Source organism: Amborella trichopoda, chromosome 3, assembly GCF_054954075.1.
Source record: "Amborella trichopoda isolate Santa Cruz 75 chromosome 3, AtrichopodaSantaCruz75HAP2 v2.0, whole genome shotgun sequence".
NCBI classification, from domain to species: Eukaryota; Viridiplantae; Streptophyta; class Magnoliopsida; order Amborellales; family Amborellaceae; genus Amborella; species Amborella trichopoda.
In genome coordinates, this window is record NC_142338.1 from 12,509,594 (window position 1) to 12,532,549 (window position 22,956).

The 22,956-nt window shown below is 37.3% G+C and overlaps 1 protein-coding gene and 1 long non-coding RNA gene across 4 annotated transcripts; one reads left to right on the top strand and one right to left on the bottom strand.

Annotated features, from left to right (window-relative positions):
- Positions 1–261: 261 nt before the first annotated feature.
- TDF1 (Duplicated homeodomain-like superfamily protein) lies at positions 262–3,644 on the top strand. 3 transcript variants are annotated; one of them, XM_020666281.2, is made up of 3 exons: positions 262–701; positions 1,008–1,137; positions 2,672–3,644. In XM_020666281.2, exons 1-3 carry the CDS (start codon positions 551–553, stop codon positions 3,492–3,494), a joined length of 1,104 nt encoding a protein of 367 aa, XP_020521940.1. In that variant the 5' UTR covers positions 262–550; the 3' UTR covers positions 3,495–3,644. The 3 variants fall into 3 exon arrangements, with proteins under 3 accessions (XP_020521940.1, XP_006842754.1, XP_088719599.1); XM_006842691.4 differs by having other exon boundaries at positions 483–683; XM_088863473.1 differs by having other exon boundaries at positions 484–653.
- A 15,681-nt stretch (positions 3,645–19,325) lies between these two features.
- LOC148782752 (uncharacterized) lies at positions 19,326–22,918 on the bottom strand. Its single transcript, XR_016052214.1, has 2 exons — positions 22,381–22,918; positions 19,326–19,783 (listed from the first exon to the last, which is right to left on the bottom strand). It is a non-coding gene; the product is annotated as an uncharacterized LOC148782752 (long non-coding RNA).
- Positions 22,919–22,956: the final 38 nt, after the last annotated feature.

Consider the following 22,956-nt stretch of genomic DNA (forward strand, 5'->3'; position numbering starts at 1 on the left):
CGATGATGATGATAATGACCGAGATTCGTGTAGTGAACCTCAAATAATACAAAAAAAAACTTCGATGATGATGAGTTCCTCGCTCTCCATCATCAGCCCATATTTTCGACATTATTCTTCTCCCTCAACCTAAATAGCGAAAGTACAAAGAATGGAATTGGGGAGGTGGGGGTGGGGGTTTAAAATTCAACCAAAATATTCACCGGATCCGAACCAGAACGATTTCTCTATGATTAAATTAAAAATAAACGCATCATCTGGGAGGATTGTGTGAAGAGAGAGAGAGGAGAGAGAAAGGCATAGCACATTAGAGAGGGAGATGAGAGAGAGGCATAGCATATTTCTGGTTTCCCCGAAACCGTTATTATGGTGCCATTAATCATGCTGTTATTGTTAACTAGGGATTTGTCCCACGCTTTTCCTGCCGTCATTTCTTCCCTCTCCTCTTATTTTATATTTTTCAATCCACTTCTAACCATGTCATTACCTGCTACTGCTGCTAGAGAGAGAGGTTTCTAGAGAGAGAAAGTGGTTTCTACAGAGAGAGGGGATGGGCAGGCCTCCGTGTTGCGACAAGTCGAGTGTGAGAAAGGGGCCATGGACACCAGAAGAAGATGCGAAGATACTGGCTTACATCTCTGGGCATGGCACTGGTAACTGGACCGCTGTTCCCAAGAAAGCAGGTTACAGGAGTTCTTCTTGTAATGGCCTTCTTCCGTTTTCTTTTTTTGGTTTGTTATTTATCACCCCATGTTATCTCTGGTTCCATAAAAGATTGTCGGATAACAAACCAAAAAATTTCTTTTTTGCTCTCTCTCTCTACCTTTGAAATATTACATGCATTTATTTATTTTGATTTAAATTTTCTATATCAATAAAAGAGTTAGAAATGTCAATCTCAAAATAACCTTTTAGATACGACACATGCATATACTAAGTAAATTGGTTTGGAAAAGCCTCTTTTTTTTCTATCTTCATTGGGGTGTTTGCCGTTGTGGCATTAACAGGGCTGAAAAGATGCGGAAAGAGTTGCAGGCTAAGGTGGACAAATTATCTGAGGCCAGATCTGAAGCATGATCGCTTCACTCCGCAAGAAGAGGACCTCATTGTCAGCCTCCATGCTGCCATAGGAAGCAGGTCCTGCTTAGCTTTTTATATTTTTTCTTTCTTTTTCTTTTTTTATTTGAATGTTCTCGGTTAAATTCATTAATAAAAAGAGGGAAGCTCCACTAAGTACAATAAGAAAGAGAAAAGAACTAGCGAAGAATGTAGTTTGCGTACAATAAGAAAGAGAAAAGAACTAGCGAAGAATGTAGTTTGCATAAAGTTGCAACCTTAAACAATGAAATTATGGTGCACCTCCAAATTTTATCATAAATATAATTTGGGTGTCAAAAATTCCAAAGATAGCTTTATAATCTATTTTTATATCTAATTATAACATTTTAAACTTCAAAAATGGTACAAATTAAGTAGATCTATAACTACTTGAAAATCTTGAAAATGAATCAGATAATGTGTTGCAATATACACTATTTTTAGAGTGCAAAATCTTTTTTTATTTTATTTCATTTATCTCGATATTTAGATGATCAATTAGAGAGTTTTGCAACATCAAAACAACCTTTCATGATGGATTTTTGAATAGCACCTTAATTTTATATTTTAAAGTTGCAACCTCATATAAGCTTTTTCTAATAGAGAAATACCAAAGCTGCTTCCTAAATCCGGGGATGATCACCCAGGTCTTGCCTTTTCTCAATCACAATTGCAGGGAATTCCGTTGAATCCATTTGCACATTTACTAGTAAGTGAAATAATTGTGTTTGTATTTCTTTTCTTTTTTTTTAGATCTAAGTTAATTTGTCATAAGCTCATGTGATGGAGAATAACCTGCATCACACGTGCGCCATGGTCGAGTTTTACTAGAATAATTTCCGATTCGTTTGAAGGATATTTGACAACTGTACCAGCACATTTTTTCCACGTCAATAAATAAGTAAAACTTATGAATACCTCTCTCTTATGACATAATGTATGCATCACAAGAATCTTGATGAATTTCATGATCCCTCACACAAACACAAACGCACATAAAAGGAGCTTCTTCCTCTAAAACTGAGCAGCACTCTTCTCTCTCTCTCTCTCTCTCTCTCAAGTTACATAAGGCGTGCCTCAGGCGCAGTTTCATGATCTCTCACACAGATTTTCTTCCTCCATTCTCAATTTTGAGAGAGAGGAAGAGTTTTATATAGCGAGTAGGATGGAAGAAAACTAGACATGGAATGAGAGAGATTTTTTTTTAGTGATTTACGTACGAAAATTTTAGGTAAAATATATATAAAAAAAAAAAAGAAAGGTTCGGCCAACCCATTTTTATTTCAAAATTGCTTCTCGGTAAATCCAAATTTTAATTTTTTTAGTGTTTTTATTTTTTTTATGTTTTTGTTTATAGGGCAGTGCCGCAAGCTTTAATGGAAAAAATAACAAAAAAAAAAAAAAAAAACCAAAATTCTGGTTGACTGAGAACCAATTTTGAAAAAACGAAAAGAAAACGAGGTGACCGATCTTCTTCGTAATTAAGTGGAGCATTCTGTATTTCTTAGAGTCCGTCCATAAATCCCACTTTTTATCTTCTTTCTTACCATTATGTGTACATAATTAATTGCAGGTGGTCTTTGATAGCAGCCCATTTGCCTGGGCGAACCGACAACGACATAAAGAATTACTGGAACACGAAGCTCCGGAAGAAGCTCCGTGAGATGGGGATAGACCCCGTGACCCACAGGCCGATCTCTCAGATCCTAGCCGACTATGGAAACATGGGTCTCACTAACCCGCTAAAATACCATGGCCGCCGACACCACCACTACCGCCACACTAGCCTCAACCCCGAGCCCGAAAACAAGCTTACACCAAACTTAGGAGAGCTGCATCATTTCAATCAAAACACAAACAACCTCCCATCCACTCAAGAAGCGGCTGCTCTGCCTAATAATTACAATAATCATCCATGGGACCTTCTTGCCCAAATCCACGCCATCAAATTTGCCTCTGAGGCTTCCAACTGTAGTTCTGAAACACCAGTTATAGCCGAAAATGCCAACCCGGTAACCAAAATCTCTAATGAAGCGGCGACGGAGACGGAGACGAGCCAACAAGTCCAAGACTATCCCGAATATTCATCATCTAACTCAGGGTTTACTTGGAGCGAGTTTCTCCTCGATGATGAGCTCTGTGCCTCTCAGCCTAATGGCGACACAGAACTGACCCCATTGCTCTTTGAAAAAGAGATGAAAGAAGAGAAGGATGTATTGGGTCCACTTCATCCAATCCAGATGGTAGACGGCGTCGTCGGAAGTCCGAGCATATCACCTTCCGGCAGGGCCTGTGATGACTCGTTTGTACATGGATTGTTGGAGGGAGATAGGCAATCGCTTTTGTGGGAGTTCCCTGAGCTCTTTGATAATCCTTTGCCTTGGTGCAACCAGTAACCACTGGAAACTCCTCCATTTGTGTTAAGAGTGAAAGTACTACCATCAAGGTTGAGGTTTACTTGTTTTTTAGTGTGGTACGTGTTGCTTGTGTAATATCAACCATAATAACTATATGAATGGATATAAGCTGAGCAAAAGTTGTAATAACATTGTGTTTGCGCTCCAATTTGCGCTGATATCTGGGCTAGACAAACTCAAACCTCTTACGGAACTAAATTAATTTTTAAAATTAGTCGAGAAAGTGGGGTCGCTCAAATTATAGGTTTAAGGGCATCACATATTTTTATAGATCCGTTCCTCCTCTAAACCTACTGAAAACGCCATCTCCATAATCTATTTATTAGACCTAAGGAAAACTTCTAATTCTAACGTAATCTAAGAAATAAATAAATACCCAAAAAATAAAACAAAATAAAAATAAATAAATAAAAATAGTAGTAAATAAAAGAGAAAGATAGATTGCATATCTACGAAACCTGGAGTTAGGGCCCATATGAGGACCATAGATTGATTTATACCTTTTGATACCTTCTTTTGCTTTCTTGAAGCATGGCTCTAAGGTTTTGGATATAGGAGAACTTGTTTCTAGGATTTAATCTTGATTTAAGAGAGATTTTCATAGGATCTCGCCTTATGAGCTTTAGCCTAAGGCTTTCTAGGGTTTTTCCTAATTTTCTAAATATTTTCCTGATTTTCTAGGGGTTTTGGAATTTTTCCTATTTTTCTAGGTATTTTGGACGAATTTATTAATTTTTTAAGATTTCCTTAATTTTTTAAAGGGTTTTTCCTAATTATCTAGATTTTTTGAAATTTCCTAATTATCTGAAAATTTTCTTAAGTGCTTTTCCCAGGATTTTTTCAGCGACATTTCTAGGAATTTAGAGGGGGTATTTATAAGTTTTTGATAGGGTTAAGGTTGAAATTAATTGTTCTAATTGCTCCAATTTCCTAGTCCCAAGTGGATTAGGAATAGGCCATTTTTGCAATTTTCTGGAATATTCCAATAAAAATTCAAACTTAAAATCCTAATTAGAAAATGACTTGAGCACCCCGGGCCCATCGAGCCATGCAGCGCGCAACACAAAGCGTATTTCCCATAGGGGAAATACGATAAATTTCTCCCCTTAAACTTCTTGTGCTTTCAACTTTTTAATGGTAGATCCGATTCGAGCGATTCTTAAATTGTTCGAAATCTCTACGGTTTAGGATAGGTTTTGGAAGGTTTTGAAACAATTAAATTGGGTCTAAGTTGACTTTCGCTCACTAGGGTTATCGTGGTTTTTAGGACTTAGAATCAAAAGTTTTTAGGAATTTTCGTAGCCAGAATTTTGAGGGGGTTGTCCACAATTGACCCTCTTTGATATTCACTTAAGATGTTAGGTGAATGAAAAAGAAGTAGACACATAAGCCATGATGGAAAAAAAAATGGGGGTCATCCTTTTGAATGACCAATACCCTCTAAAAGGCGGTATGCTGATGGATATCTTTTATTTGTAAGACATTGAACTGGCACTGCATTATCTTTGAGGTAGTGGCGTCACGAGGTCTCTGATAATCAGGATCCGAAGTGACAGCTAGTAGGAACCATGCTACCTTTGGGCTAGTGACTTTCTCCTTGCAGTGATCACCCCAATGCTACCTCGGATGCTAGTATAGTCATCTTCGACCTTAGACCTTTTCTTTGGGCCTAGTTTTCAATTGAATGGAGCTTTTGAATTTGAGAAGATAAATGATTTATGCTGCAATTGTGGCTAATTGAACTTCTTTTCACATTTTAATTCTAAATTCTAAGAACCATAGGTTTAGGCTTTGTTTTTCCTAAAGCTGAGTTTTATTCCTAAAGATTTCAGCCTATGCTTCAAGACTTTCAAATAAGGCGAAATCACAAAAACATCCTGTACATGGCTTTATAACTCCTTCGTTTTATTTTATTTTTTTACTACTTTTGAAAACAAAGAAAACTTTTGGGAACAAACCCAGGTGACTGGGCATATAATTTCAAAAAAGAAAGTTTACGGTTGATGACAAACATATATCGAAAACCTTTTTAAAAGGGAGAATTTCGAAAACAGGTTGGTAAGCAGTTTAGGCTCATGCTACCATGGAGCTCTCTTCTTCTTCTTTTTTCTTCTTTTTTTTCTTCTTTTTTTTTTTTTTTTTAAATATAAGCTTGCCGAGCCATTACTTGAGACCTTTAGGACGAGGAATCATTGAGTAATCTTTCATCTTCCAATATTGACTCTCGTGTTACAACTCAAGGGAGAGTTTTTTTAAGTTTTCAAGCAAAGTAATGTTTTGGATAACAAGGAATATTGCCCTTGAGTGCTCAAAATCCCCTTGGACTTCCAATTTCATTCCTCCACTACCTACCCTTTCGAAGTTTGCATAATCGGGCCTATTTAGATTTACTTGGACCCTTCAAAGTTCTTTGTTTTTTGATGCCGGTCTGACTTGAGAATAATTTCTAGAGATATTGGAGAAGAAACAAAAAGAGTGAGAACCTTTTTTTTTTTTTTTTATCCCCCAGGGTACCCTTTGGTTGTTTAGCCCAGTGGCTTTTTCCAACGCTTCGGGTTCTGTTTAGATTTTCAGCTGGGTGGAATTTTTTTTTTCTTTTTTTAACTTTTGAAGAAGATAAAGAAAGAGGAGGAGGATAAGAAGAGTCAGTGGTGATTTTTTATTCTTGGCACTTCCTCCTATAACTAGATAAGAACTCAATCATCCTTCATTTTTTCAAGTGGCAAAGAGGTTCTAGTCTTGGTTATCTTTGGATTTCCTTGCCCCTAGTTGATATCAACACTTCCTTGATAGTAGTTGTTGAATTCTTGTTGGATTTTTCCTCCTTGAATTGCTTCAATCGATCCTTTATCTTTAGAATTGAAGTCACTCTCAATTTTTGTGTCATTAAGTTTCCTACTCGAGGCTAGGCTCATTTATATTTTTTTCCCTTGATCGAGCGATTTTTTTCAACTGGCTCCTTGGGTCGCTAATGCCATGGAGTAGGATGCCTAAATAGAGTGTGGATGCTCCACTTGGCTTATTTTAGAGGGAGGAGCAAGTGATCACCCTACTCCTTTTTAATGATCTTTTTCATTTAGAATTTCAAATTGCTATTGATAAGTTGATGACCTTGAGGCATGTTGGGAATCATAGAATGAGGCGTGGGCTGCACCAGTTATCCTTGGTATTTTCTCATCATCAAATGAGGGTGCCCCTATCAAGTGGTTTGGTGGGGCTACCCTTGTAGTGTTTCCTTCATTGGATGAAACCATCCCTATCAATATGTTGGATGTGACAAATTCTATAATGTTTTATCAGATGGGATGATCCCTATCAAACTAGTGGACGGGAGTACTTTTGTGACTCTTTCTACTTCAAAGGCTGGATCTTATTGAATATAGGGTGCCCTACTTAGTAGAGTCATGCCCCTACCCCTGTCTTTTTCTTGGGGGTTCTTCAACACATTTAGTAGGATCATCTAGGAAATCTTGTGAAGATGCCTCAAGCAGTGCCCTTGGAATTTCTAGGGGTTTGATTTCTTCTAATTCTTATAGAGATGTTGAATCTTCAAGAATGATCAAACTTGGGCCCTTTACTTCTTCTAGTTTGATTGTTAGATTAGCCTTAGAGGATAGTCTGATTGACTCTTCTAGGGTCTCCTCATCCCAGATAGGTAGAAGTCGGATGAAGGTGGCTCAAGTGGGCCTCATAGGATTTCCAGAGGTTCAAGTTCTCCCATAAACTTTTGAGAGGACAAGTTTCTTTTTCAAATTAAATATCCTTCCCTTAGTTTTCTTCCATCATCACCTTTTGATTTGCTTCATATGGGATTACTCGCTGATTTATTTCTTCTTGATCTATAGTCTCGAATCTAAGATAGTTCCCATTACTGCGGTCTTGGGAATCCCTAAACTTGAAATCTTGGTCTAGCTCATGGATGGCTAAAGCCTCCTGTGGGTTGTCTACTGCACTTATTTGGAAGGTGGGAGTAATTAGGCCCTTTCTCTTTGTGGTGACATGTATAATAGAGGTATTTTGAGTCTCCAACAAGCTAATTCCTTCCACTTTAATTGAAACTCCTTGTAACTAGACCGGCGGTTAGAGATGGCCTACCGGGGCAAGCTGAACGGGCGGCCCCACATGGTGATGACTCTAGGCTTGAGGTGTGTCGGAACGGATTGAGCTGGCTGGTGCGGCTGTGCAGATGGATAATAGGGTGGTGCAAGAGCCGAATAGGCTGCTTGCAGGTGATAATATGGAGTTGGGGCAGCCTGAAAAAACTTATTTACGCTCTAATTTGTGCCGATCTCTGGGTGAGACCAACTCAAATCTTTGCAAAACTAAGTTCTTTTATGAAGAAGTAGAGAAAGTGGGGTCGCTTGAATTATGGATTCCGAAAGGGACAAATATATTTAGATCTAATTCTTTTATCAGTCCACTGGTAGCACCAGCTTCAAGATCTGTGCATATTACTTTAAAAATACTTCTAAATTTAAACTAATTAATAAAATTACAACAAAATAAACTAAATTAATGAAAAAATAAACTAATATTAAATAGGGAAAGAGATAATTACCTCAGAGACCCGAAATCCAGAGTTTTGGCTTGGATCAGCCCGCCCTTCTTATGCGACCATCTCATTTTGGATGCCTCTTGCTTATGGAATAAGTAGATCTAAGGGTCTTTCATCTATATCTAGGGTTCCTAAGGCTTTGGAGAGCGCTAGGGATTTTTAAGAAGGATCTACCTAAGTTTTTCTTTAGTTTTTAAAGATTTTTGAGATCTCCTAAGATTAAATCTGAATTTCGATATTTTTGGGGAGTTTTCTCTAATTTTTTAGGAACTTTCTAAGGCTTTATCCTATTTTCTGGTATTTGGTTATTTTCTTATTTTCAAATTTCCTATGAATTTAATTTATTTTCTAAGGATTTTTCTATCTATTTTGCACGTTTTTTTAGAGGATTGTGGTCTATTTTTTGTGGGTATTTATAGGTTGAAGTAGGGTTAGCTTTGAAACTAGATCAATTCGATCCAAGGGCCCATATTGAGCCAAAAAAGTCAAATTTCGGATTTTTTTACTGACTTTGAATAATTTAAACCCATCTTGAAAAAGGACTGGGTTGGCCGGGCCGGGTCCATCAGACCATGCGAGGCATGATGCCCTGTGAGGCGCAACGTGGGCTACATCACACGGCCTATGCGTGAGATAGTGATGGCCTGGATAGGGGTAGTTTGGTCATTTTTCTTGTTGTCTTCTGAGGCTTCCAACTTTAGCTCTGGGTTCCGAATTGTGTGATTATTTGACTGTTGGAAAGCTCTCAGGATCTACTTTAATCAGAGATAGTTTTGGGTGGTTTTGGTATAATTCTACTGGGTTTAGGTGTACTACAGTCTACTAGGATTTGTGTGGTCCTTTAGAATCAGAATCGAGGTTTTAGGAGTTCCCTTACTTATAACTTTGAGGAGGGGGGAGGGGGGGAGTTGTCTACAGTTGCCCCTCTTTGGCATTCGCCTAGGGTACCGAGTGAATGGCAAAGAAGTAAATACCTGGGACATGATGGAAATGAAATTTTTTTTGAGAAGTTATTCGTTTGAATGGCTAGTACCTTTTGGGGAGGTGGTACGTCGATGGATATTTTTGATCCGTAAGACATCAAACTGAAACTGCACTATCAAACAACAGAGTTGAAAGGTCTCCATCACTTAGGATTCGAATGACAATCAACAAGAACTATGCTATCTTTGGCCAATGGTACTCCTTGCTGAGCTCACCTTATACTACCTGGGATGCGAATGTAGTCATCTTCAACTTTAGACTTTTTTCTTGGGGTATGGTTTTCAATCGAATAAGATTCTGATTTAGAAGAAATGATGATAATGATGATTTTTTTGCTAGTTGAACTTCTTGTTCGACTTTAATTCCAATTCTTGGAATCCACAAGTTCAGACTTTTAGTTTGGGAACTTATGGATTGGTTTTTCTTTTCTTAAGGGTTTACAACATGGCAACTGGGACCGAAAACATCATGTCTAAGCCTCCTTAAAACTCCTTCATTTTTTTTAATATTTTAGAAGGTTTTGAAGATTAGTCCGATTTTGAAACAGATACAGAGTTCTGAGCTACTTTTTAACCAAAGAAATTAAGGTTTTGAAAAGTTCATCATGACATGAGGGGGGGGGGGGGGGTTACGTCATGTAGTGATGGACATTCCTCGTACCTACCTCGACTTTTTTTTCTGCACATATTTAAAGGTGAATTGTGATTAGTTGACCGGTCTTTTTGTCGTCATACGGGTTTGATGACTTCCTGTTTCGACTCTTTTACGTCACACGAGTTTGACGTTTGATTGGGATTTCCAATTGTCTCACATCTTACGGGTTGGACGTCTTTCGATTGGAGTTCAAGATTGGTGAGCCATTTCAGCTCCTGTCACCTAGGAGTTCTATGACTGTGAAGATGATTTGATGAGGGGTGTCTAACTTCTGATTCTTCTGGAAGGTGCTGGACACAATGGAGGACTACTCTGACTCTTTCGGGCTTCTTTCGAAGCTAAATTCACTTTCTTCAGAGTGTCAGATCTTTGAGTTTTTTTATTTTTCTTGATTTTTCCTTATTTTTTATGGGTCTTGGGACAATTTTGCCCCTAGCCTATTTTCCTGGTCTCTTCTTCTTCTTCTTCTTGTTCTTCTTTTTCTTCTTTTTCCATTACTTTAATGGGTGCGGGGTTCACTGCCCTTGCTCTCTTATATTTTCAATTTCGGCTTTAAAAAAAAAATATATATATTCCACCGTTTGTATGGTATAGACGAACACATGGAGGCTTTTGAGTGCTGGGTGGGGGGGGGGGGGGGGGGAGGAATCTTCGAGTTTTTTGAGTAGGACAGTCCCTTTTAGTCTCATTTCTTCTGGTTTTTTAGATTTTTTGGTACATTTCACATTTTCTTCTTTAGATTAGCATTCCTTGAGTCTTTCATCTTTATATATTATTAGATATGGCAAATCGACGACAATGGTGGGCTGGGGGCCAGCATGTTTCCCGTTCAAAGGGGGCACGTCAAGAACGCAAATTTCTTGCTTCCTGGTGCTTTCTAATCATGTTTTCTTTCATTCTTATTCCTTCTAATGAACTCCCCTAGGTTGTTAGTAACCATGTGGCTTATCAAAACTTGGGACTTGGGCATCCATTGTATGGATTTTGCTTAATTTCAATATGAACTTCTTATGAAAACGTACATACTATGTGTTGGATAGCATGTTTCACTGAATGTTTTCATCTCTTTTAGTCATGCATTGAACATGGAAGTTCTTTACTTTGGCATTCTAAGTATGCATGCTCAATATTGGTGCACGAAATTGTCTATATTTATGGTTTGATTAGTGCGTCATTTTTGTCGCGACTTGTAAAGTCATGCCAGTAGCTATTTTCATAATTTTCTTTTTCCATCATAATCGACTGATTTTTCCATTCCAAGACTATATCATGATTATTACTCATGCTGAATTCATGCTTTTCCCTTCTTTGGAAAATTTTAAGCATGTTTGATATTTTTTTCCTTGTTGTGAAAATTGGAGTTCGACTATGTTTTTGCCTGTATAAATTCTATGGTTGAGCCTGAGTCACGTGAAATCGGCTTGCTAATATTTTCTTGGGAGTACATTAATCTTAATTTCTCTTTCTTTCTCTTCTCAAAGATCATTCATGATTTACCCTAAGACATCTAGTCTTGGGTAAATCACTAAGTTTATTTTTATTATTTTTTGAGTCAATCTAGAGCTCTTCTCCAATGTTGTCTTGATTTTTCTTCTCTTTCGTTCTTGTGGCTATTTCTTTTGTTTCAGACTTATATGGTAGAACATCCTTTCACTTGTATACCATTAGAAGATGGGGCGAGTTTCTGTCTCCATTCCAAGTTCAAACCCTCCCTCCCGACTGGGGAGATGAGTCCCTCTATTGAGGACATGGTGAGGATTATGGGAGTAAGGGGCGATGCCCTTTTTTAGTATCCATATCGAGGATGGAGTGTGTAGACACCCCGATCTTAACTGGAGAAATTATGGATAGGTTGAAATGTCCCAGGTAGACCACCCGAATATTTGAAACATTCATCCTCCCCTGAACCTTTACGTAAACCTAGCATCCACTAACCCGATATTGCCCCAGTGGGATCAAAGGCACCAAAGGTACCAGGCAAGACAAACTCAAAATCGCCTGACTTAGAAACATTTTCAGAAGGGAAGGCTCTAGCATTGCTCCAACGGCCGCCAAAGTTCTGCTAGAACCCAAAGACAAGGCGACAAAGACACCTCAGTCACAAAACATGTGATTAAAATGAACAGAAGTCTGACAACATTACCAATGTCATCAGCTCGACTTTGAATGTCGTCAGACCCCGAGATCTTCCACAAGCGTCCAGAACGGACAGAAGTCTGGCGACATTGTTAATATCGTCCGCTTCATTTTGAACATCGCAGACCCCAACATCTCCAATAGGCTGAAAACAGCCTAACTGATAAGATTGAGGGACATACTGACGTGTGAGACCGTACGTGTAGGCATGGCAAGGTCAGAAGATAGTATAACCAAAGCGCGTGCCAGCTAGCATTTGATGACCTTGCAAATGTCGCCAACGCCATTCAGAGTAGCTTCAAATTGTGATTGGTCCATCTAAAACATCTCATAATATCAAGAAGACTAAACATGCCCAAACATAACTTTGAAGGTAGTTAGAAGGCCGTTTGCACCAAATACTAATAAGGTTGTATCAACCACTTTAAAAGAGAAATTAATATTTGTTGATCGTTATTAATACAACATTAATGACATGACAATGTTCTAAGTGTCGCAGACGCCATTGAAATGTCACCAGAATTCTGATGGACCGAACTTCATACAAAACCGACTTACAAGTAGTGAATGGCTTGTTTTGCATATAAATACCTCCTTTTTCCTCAAGCTTAAGATCCGGATCTTCATGATTTTTTAGCCTAAGCTATGTCCGGATTCTCTTCATCTTTGAGCTTAAGCATGATCAAAGTTTAAGCATAACGTTGTATGAGAGAGCCCCAGGTGTGCGCCCATTTGAGCAACCCCCCATTCCTCCTAAACTGTTGAATCCAAAACTAAAGCCTCTAATCCCTTTAAGCCACCCTATCAAACTGAAAGCGGTCCGGATAATCCAACTTTTCGGGCTCAATTCCTCCTATTTCTATTTGCCTCGTTAAAAATTGAAAGCTCGAGATTGACTATGCAACTATTGGATCTGAATCGGCGTTGACTATGGGCGTCGGGCCTAGGGGCCCGGCCCAAAGAATCATTTTAACTTTTCTTTCCTTATATTTCTTGCTTTTATTCCTTTTTTAATTGTATTTATGACTCTCCAATCTTTTCTCTTCATTTATGATTTAATCTCTTCCTCCCTCTTCTTCTTCTAATGTTGTATTTATTGTTTTTATTTGTTTGCATTTTGTTCTCTTTTTTATCATCTTTTTAGCTAGTATTTATTCCCTTAATTTGTTGTATGTATTTCTCTCGTTTACTCATCTTGTAGTTTAGATCTCTCTCTCTCTCTCTCTCTCTCTCTCTCTCTCTCTCTCTCTCTTCTTTCCTCTTTCTCTTGTATTTATTTTGGTTATTTATTTTATATTTTATTCAATAGCTTGGTATCTCTCTACCTTTTCTTCTTGTATTTATTTTCCTTTATGTATTCATTATCATTCATTACTGTCTTGTATTCATCCCCCTTTTTTTTTCATGTTTAATGCTTCATCCTCATTCCCTTCCTTATTTACCTCCTCTGTAATGCTTTATTCCTTTCCTCCCTCCATCTCATTTAATGTAACATCCTTTCCCCTACTCTCTTTACATACATTTTCTCATCTTCTTATTCTTGTTTCTTTTCTTTAGATATTGTATGTTTGGCTTAGATAGTGGTTTTAGATTGCATAGTTTCCATGCTTTTTTTATCATTTTGTTCTTTTTACATTTTATATTTAGATTCTTTACTTATGTGTACCTCTATTTCCCTAGTTTGTTAATTTATTTGTCTTTATCTTCTCTTCTTTTTGTTTTAAATATATTTTAATTCCTTTTGCCTACAAATACTTTTCTTAAGCTTTCTTGTCGAGTTCCAAGGTTGAAATAAGAGGGAAGCCGGCTTTGAAAACAGGTCTAGGCTCAAGAGTATGTTGCCATTCCTCATCCTATCCTGGGTGAGTTTATAGAGCAGTTCCCCCATGCTCGTAGGTGGTCTTGGAGTTGTTGGAGCCCGACTTGTTGTATCTATGTCCCTTCTTCTCATTGTTCTTTGATACCATGGTTGAGCGGGAGGTTAGTCAAATTCCCCTTTTTTATTTTCTTTCCTTCCTGTTCTTTTGAAATTCTTGGGTCACTTAACTGTGTATATTTCTTCCCTTTTCAGATTACCAGGTCCACTCCTGAAGAGGATAGGACTACTGTTTATGAGGAGGCAGCCCCTGGTTTTCTTACATGTGCTCACTTGATTTGCATGGATGTGGTGGAGGCCTATCATCCTAACTGTGTGTTGTGGTAGTTTGGGCTCCCAATACTCCCCGATAAGTGCCACTAGTGATCAGTGTGAGCTCACAACATGAGTATCTATCAGATATGGCTTCTTGAAGAACAAAGTGGGAGCAGAGTTATGTGCTCAAGTTCTAGCAAAGTGAGGAGGGTGTGATGCTGCCCTTGGCAGTGAATGAGGAGATATTTAGGGCTTCAGCGAGAGATATCATGTATCTTTATTCTCATGCACAAGAGATAATGGAGAGGCCGGGTGTTGGTGGACCCGATGAGTAGGTCAGTACTGAGGTAGTGCATCTGAGGAGCTGACTGGAGCATATGACACGATCTCAGGACTTTGTTGCAACACAGAGTATGGATGTGCATGCTCAGCTTGAGGCTACGACTGCGACACCTTGGAGATTGAAGAGGGAGCAAAAGCGTGCTTTATTCAGGGCTGAGAGGGATCGGACACAACTTGAGTTGGAGTTGATGCAAGTCTCTTAGAGTCGAGCCCAGTCTTTAGGTGCAGGTCCTTCTCAGGTTATTCCTCCTGCGAGCCATGATGTGAGCGTATTGCGTGAGAGTCTCATGTGAGCGAGTTTTGTTTTTTTTTTTATGCTCCATTTCTTTTCCTTCTTTTATCATGCTCTTTTTCATATTTCTGAGTGACTTTTCTTTTGTCTCAATTCTCCAGGATGTGGACATACAACAATTAGAGCTTTTTCAGTCTCAACTCATTGAGATGTTTGCCAATTTTCACTAGGGAGTTTGACATTGGAGTAGGTTGGTGTCGAATCGACGTAGGGGTGGCAATGGACCCAGGCCCGACCCATACCTAACACATGTCCAGGTATGGGTCCAACATTAGGACCCACGGGGAGGGTTCGTGTCCAACAATGTGTAACAAAAAGTTTTGGGTATGGGTACGAGTATTGGTGGACCCTCCTTGTACCCGACCAGAACCCATTTTATTTTACTGTTTTACACTTACTCTCACTCATTAGTGTAATAGTATCCCATTCATTTAACTTTTAGAGAGGGTGAGAGAAAGAGAGGACGGGAGGGTCCTTAGAGAGAGAGAGAGAGAGAGAGAGAGAGAGAGAGAGAGAGAAAGAAGAGTTTCATAACCAAAGAGGGAGAGAGAGAGAGACCTAAGGTTTGGAAAAGGAGAGTTTGAGAGGGGTTTCACATTTCTCCACACCAAAAGGTGAATTGCAGGGTTTCACATTGCTCCACATTAGAGATTGAGACCTAGGGTTTTGAATTGGCTCATAGCTTGAGCTTCCCAGCAATGGCAGATGGCGGTGAATTGGGGGTTTCACATTGCTCGACACCAGAGATTCAGACCTAGGGTTTTGAATTGGCTCAAAGCTTGAGCTTCCCAGCAATGGCTAATGACGCAAAGGAATTGGGGATTTGGGGCTTTTTGTCCGTTACAAGATGGGTAAGTGCAAGCTCTCACACAGGTATGTCACAAATAGTCCCCAATGCTCTCTCTCTTCTCTCTCTCTCTCTCTCTCTCTCTCTCTCTCTCTCTCTCTCTCTCTCTCTTTCTCTGGGAATAACAATCTTCTCTCTTTGACTCTCTCTAGTTACTACATGCTTTTTTGCTATCGATTCCTAAAGTACCTCCTAGACTCTCTCTCTCTCTCTACCCATCTCTGTTTCTATGGTCCTTAATGAATTCTCTATTTCTCTCTCTATCTTGTTTTAAATCTGTATGTATTAAGCATAAGAAATTTGTGTTTCCTTTAATTATTCATCTAAACTCCCTCTTGGAAACTATAAACTCTCTCTCTCTCCTCCTTACTGTAGACATGGTTTTTTGGTAGACCTCTCTCTCTCTCTCTCCCCCCCCCCCCCCCCTCACCAACTATATGCACGATTCTATGTGTAGGTAGACCAACTGTCTGCAACTGGTATACGAACTATCCTACTTATTACCCAAAAAAAAAGGGAAACAAAATTCTCTCTCTAGCTCATGGTCTAGGGTCGGTTACGGGTCCAAAGTTACCCATTGGGCATGAGTATGGTTAAATTGGACCCGTCGGGTACAGATCTGGGTTCTGGTACACATGGTGCATTTCAGGTACGGGCTCATATGTAGATGTGAGTTAGTGGGCCTACACCAACTATATATATATATATATATATATATATATATATATATATATATATATATATATATTGATGAAAAACCTAAAAAATGCCTATAGGCGCAATGCTGCATAAGAAATATGAAGGCGTAAAGATTATTCTTAGTCATTGGATACATAGGCAGTTGATGTGACTATTGGGTGTAGAGATTGTTGGGTGTTTGCTGAACAACTAATGACTGTTAAATGGTTCACAACCGTTCAAATGAACAGTAGAGCCACTTTCGAACTCTATAGGCTTGTTTGATATCTGGAAGCAAGTTCATGAACTGTAAATTGAAAGTTTTTCTTTGTTGAGAAAATAGAAGTTACTATAAGAAGTTCTAGGTTTCTATGTTTGATAACCACTTATAATGTTAAAGAAGTTCTAGGTTTCTATATTTGATAACCTCCTAGAATATTAAGTAAGTTCTAAGTACATGTGTTTGATAACATGCTGAAAGACTACGAAGTTATGCGTATATGTATTGGATTAGCTGGAGAAGTCATAGGCAAGATATAAAATGTTAAAATTGAGACCTAGATATTATTTATTATTTATTAATTTTTAGAATTTTATTTTTTGAGATAAAATATCAATTGAAAGTAAAGTACGCTGGATTGAGAGAGAGAGAGAGATATAGAGAGAGAGAGAGAGAGAGAGAGAGTTTGATTGCAGCAGTCTCTAGAACAATGTCGAGCACAACCTCAATTCAATATTGTGTACTAAATCACTAGTTTCCTAATCGACTGTTTTAAAATAGAAATCAATTTATTTTCTTGACTATCGTGGGTATACAATTTGTTGAGTCTTTTTACAATTATGAAGTGGAATAGGGGTTTAAATTCATAAGTAGGTAGTCGATGACTTTCTTCTTAAACCGAATACAAACTCCCTCTCACTCTCTCGCTATTTCTCACACACACATGCACACTCATATTTATCGACGGTCATAGCAATTATGGATTTGGTTTCATGTATTCTATTGGGTTTTACACAGACAGATCAACACAAGACCAAAAAACCGAAATACATCACAAACCCATAGATATAAAAACATGTCTTTCTCTCGTGATGGGTGCTATGAAAGTCAGTTTAATAGGATCTCAAACTAGAGAATGTTCAGTGTTAACAAGCACACCATAGGGTGAAGCAGTGGTTTAAAAATCGTCGAGTCACCACAGACTCGGGCGATTCGACAAGGGAATCGGTCACCCCGTGTTGATTCTAGCTAAAAACAGGAAACCGCCTGTGCTTAGAAAGAAACCAGGCGAGTCGGGCAACTTTGACATCACGAAACGGTTTATGACTTCACAACACGGGCGGGTCGAGCTTGTACAAGTGTCGCCACGTGTGACGAGCGTGTACAAGCGTCGCCACGTGTGATGGACCGACAACCTTTTCACGCGCGCGATTGATCACGGTACCAATGAGTACTTTATGGACGTCACACTTCTTTAGGTTTTTCGATGTGGGATTTTAGTAAGGTACATAGGCTTGCAAACGTAATATAATATATCTTTTTATTATACAAAATAGAACAACTATTGTTGTGTGGTGTAGTTGGTTATCACTTATATTTCTTTCTCAAGAGGTTCCTAGTTCGAACATCGGGGCAACCACCATCTGATTTTATGACAAAAAATAAAAGTTATTTTGACAAAAAAATAAAAGTTATGATAAAAAGTTAAAAATTACCTTGACAAAAAAATAAATTTTAGTCAAAAAAAATAAAAGCTACCTTGACAAAAAAAAGTTACCTTAAAAGAAAAATAAAAGTTATGACAAAAAAATAAAAGTTACCTTGACAAAAATAGTAAAAGTTATGACAAAAAAAATAAAAAGTTACATTGACAAAAAAATAAAAGTTATGGCAAAAAAATAAAAGTTACCTCAGCGTCATCTTCTTATTTTCTTGTCAAAAAAACAAAAGGTAATAAAACAAGTATTTATTGTTAATAAATAAATAAAAAGTAATACAACAAGTATCATGCTTTTCAAGAACGCATTTGAGTTGCGATTATTCTAGAAACCTTAAAAATTTTGATTTTTGAAACCTAAAAATTTAGATTTTTGAAAAATTAAAGTGTTATATTTTATTTATCAATTTATTTATATTATAAATTATGTAATTTACATTTTTTTCTTACAGTTGTCAACAATATATTTTAAATTAGATGATATTAGAAGACATTTTGGATTTTGTTATTATTTGTATAGTAAAATAATTATAAAATGTAAACCAACAATTTCCATTTCAGTATATAAGATTATAGTTAGTTAGGTTGTAATAATTTTGGATTAATGTTAGTTAGGTTGTAATAATTTTGGATTAATGTTAGTTAGGTTGTAATAACTTGGGCTTTTTTTTAGTGGATTAGGGTTTTTTGCCAATTTGAGATTTTGGTGGCCATTTTTTCATCGATTTAATCCATTTTTTATTGTAGTCCATGTATGATTATATACTTCATGCATGATAATTTTGTATTTTTTCTTTTATGTGACGTAAATTTAATGATTAACATAAGTTCATACAGGGAAAGGACATCTCAATATTCGTATATTGATGAAAAAAAATGAAAGTTAATAATGTAGTGCCTTTATTTCTTATTGGATTCCTAGAAAACAACATTTATAATGAATTTGAATCAATTTTTTGGATTTTTTTTAAGGTTTAATCAGACCGATTCGATCGATTTCTGATCCGAATTGTTGATTCACCAATCCATATGGGTTTTTGGGGTGCCCAATTCGAGGCACCGATCCATTTTAAACCACTGGAGTGAAGTCACTAGCTGCAAGCAATACACATAAGAGGGAATCAGGCATCCATCCAGCTTTACTAAGCCCTAGGATGAAGCCCCCTATAGATTAATATAGAAACATTATATAAACCCTCCACTTTTGGGGGAAGACTCAATTAAAACACAGGCAATGAATCATAATATGAACTACAAATCAGAAAACACAGATAATAAATAAGAAGAAGAACTAGATCAAAGGCAGAATAACCCTCAAAAGCATCTTACCATCCCAGACATAGTTAAAACCCTAAATAAGAAAACATCATACAATATTTCTCCACGAGCCCACATACACATCCAGTTCCCAAAGAAGGGGATGCTTGATGGCAAACAGATCAGATGTAAAAAATAAAGACGACAAATAAATAAGGCCATATTAAAAGTTGTTGATTTCAATGCATTCTTTTTTACAGGTTCACGAGATGTTGCATGAAAATGAAAAAGGCAAATACAAGAAGAACATTAGTTATACATACGAAATACAAAATATGTCATAATTGGGCCAGGTCAATGTCCGCTTGTTGTACTACCATTGGTTCATTATTTTTTTGGTCATGTTCATCTGATTCTTGTGGGTAACTCCACTGTCGTGCATGTCGGTGTCTCAAATTTGTCATGTTGTTTGGAATCTGCTACATACTTATCACACCACTGGAAGAATTTACAATTATCATCTTGATACCGATGGCATTTACTTTGCTTACATCGATAGAATAGTCTATTTGGGTTGTCACTAGTATTAGATGTATATATAACACAATAAACATCACAGTGAGGACATAGACGGGGTGGGAAGCCCCCAGTATTTGTAGATGTTGTCGACATACCTGTTGCATTCACAAATAAATTACAATACAAACAAATTCTACAATTTTTATGTTTCATATAATTACATTGTATAATTATGTCCTTGACTATGATGATCATGACAATATGGTGCAAACCAACATTTAAAATGACGACAGTTATGTTTTATACATTTAATTCATATTCTTAACAAATACAATAGACACATATTTACATAGAAGGTAATTGTTGTTTTAGTTTTATATATAACTAAAAATGGTAAAAACTATTTCAACATAACAAATGGGCCAAACTAATCATGGACTCGACGAGGGTGGGTTGCTTTGATTGGCAATGTCTTTCTATCGGAGTATGGGACCGTCGTCTTTTTATCCAGATGATACTGGGTCATCAGATGAGGATGAGCTAGATTCATCCTGGACTTCTAAGGGGGGCCATCAGAGAATGCAATGTTGGGCCGTTCTAGCTCAATTCTAATGCCACCCCCAATCAATTTGTAGGTCTCATCTACTGTGCCACCCTCATAGATTTTACGTATCTGCGAATTGTTGGGCAAAGTCTTGATATAATATTTATTTGCCCATTCATTCTCTTGCATATAGAAGATCAGAAATTAATTTGTGCGATATTCATATTTCATCATAATCAACAATTTAAAAGTCTATGCAAATGAGTAATTACATACCACTAGGAAATCATTCCAAACAGCAACCTCGGTGGTTGCAATCCTCCTTGTATCATCCCATCTGAAACCAGATACAGCCATAAGCTTTTTTATGTCACCGTACATGTTTGTAAAGAACTTATGCTTGCCATACCCATGCACATTTTTTAAAGCCCCACCCCCACCCCCCTCCCCGCGTTCTTCACAGTCTTGGTCTCCTCCTCCATTAGATCGATAAAATAGTCATCTTCTGATGGTGTCCATTGCAAGTTTCTCTTGAATCCCATATTATCATTAGCCGTACTTGATGATGTGTGGGGGTCCATCTTATTATAGAAAAACAAATAATTTTATTATATTCTATGTAATCATTCAACACCACACATCCATTGAATACATCATTATAGGCTATGCTCCAATATACCTTTTACAATCACCAAATTCTATCATTTCTTACATCACCACTCATCCATCTCAAAAGAGACCCATGGGAGAGAATCATGAATTGTGAGAACCTAGGGGTAATATCCGAAAGATAACTAGGTGAGAGAATTTTGAGTAACTTAGTGCTTTGAACCAAGAATTGTGAGTAACTAAGAGCAATCAAGTGATCAACAAATAACAACAATATCAATCATATCAAAATTTCTTCTACTTCTATCAACCCTATTAAGGGATTTATTTTGAAAGTTCCATCCTAATTTGTATTAGTCTGCTACATAAAAATGGAAATGAGTTTTTTTGGAGCTTTGAGGTCCTTAACGAAGAAGGAATCAACCCACAAATCGAATTGTCACTCAAGCTTAGGACAAATAAGTTCGAAGGCAAAATTTAGCCAGTTGGGGAAAGTGTCATTGAGTATGTTATCATCGAGGAAAGCTCGAAGGCAAATTTACCCTTTTCTGAAAATCCTTTCGCAAAGTGAAAGAAATTTTAAGGTATAAAGTGGAAAAAGAAAGTAGCTAAATAGGTATGAAAAATGTTCTGATATTCATAGATGCTCACATGAAAACCAACAAAATGGAACTTGAAACAAACTAAATTACAATAACCAATACTTTTTTCGGGCCTATAATATTGTTGATTATGTATTTCATCTATTCCATTTTGAAGAAAAAGCATAGAGGCGAGAGAATGGAAAATAAAATTTTCATTCATTCCATTTTGAAGAATGAGGTCCTTCAATTCCATTTTGAAGAAAATTTTCATCCATTCTACTATGAATCAAGGAAATAAATCATATTATACAAGAACATTCTCAGCTTTGTTATATACAAAACATCACCAAAACCCACTAAATAAACAAAAGAAATCCAAAACACAATAGGGGAAAAAAGTCTTTATCGAGGAACAATAACAAGAGATAAAAGTACCATACTTTAAACTGAAATTTCGTGGCTCTCATTTCAAACCGTAAAATAAAGAACTATTGTAGTTCTCTAGAATCAGCAAACTCAAGTCACCAATACATAAATATATGAATCAAGGTTGCTAATTTTTTGCATGTATTTGGGGCATCAAATATCATAAATCAATGAAATAAATCAGATTATCTTGGCTCCCATTTCAAGCTATAAAATAAAGAACTATTGTAGCTCTCTAGAATCAGTAAACTCGAATCACCAATACGTAAATATATAAAATCAAGGTTGCATATTGTTAACATGCATTTGGGGCATCAAGTATCATGAATCAATGAAATAAATCAAGTATGGTGTCCACTTCTGTATGAAAAGAAATGGAACAAGAAATAAGAAGACAGAATAAAATCTAGGAGATTTACAACAGAGAAATATTGGGAAAGCCCCAAATTTTTTATAGCAAATTTACAACAAAAAAAAAGGGGAAAGCCGTAAATCTTTTTACAAGGATTCCTAAAAAAAAACATGAAGGGATCCAAAAACCTTAATTACGAAAAAACAGAAAAAATTGAACTATCTGCATACAACTCACTGATGATTGAGAGGTTGCTACAATTGCTTGCACTGGTTCCTCAACCTCTCGCTCGTAGAGGGTGAGAGAGAGAACAGAGGGAAGGGAGGCTCCAAGAAGATGGAGATTACAGAGAGGCGAAAGAAGAGAGACAAAGACATCTTCCAGAGAAGAGAAGAGAAGAGAGAGAGAGAAAGAGAGAGAGAGAGAGAGCTTTGTCAGAGTGGAAGAAGCTAGGGTTTCTTTCTCTCAACAGAGAATAGAGAGAGGGAGATAGAGAGAGACAAAGAAGAGAGAGAGACTTTGTCAAAGAGGAAGCGGCTAGGGTTTCTGTGTTTGAGCGTCTATGCAAGGGTCTTGCAGTTTTTTCACATGGGATGCATCAAACTTCCCTATGGAACTTTCCATTTTAACTTCCGTCCAAATCGTCGGCAGTTTGTTTAAGCTTGAAGTGGGGAAGTTCTACAATAAGAAGTAACTTACCATTTTAAACTGGCTAAGTTTTATCAAATACAGAACGACTACAGTAACAAGCAACTTACGAGTTCTGTGAAGCAAGTTCCTGTTATCAAACACGCCATATAAATATAATGCGGA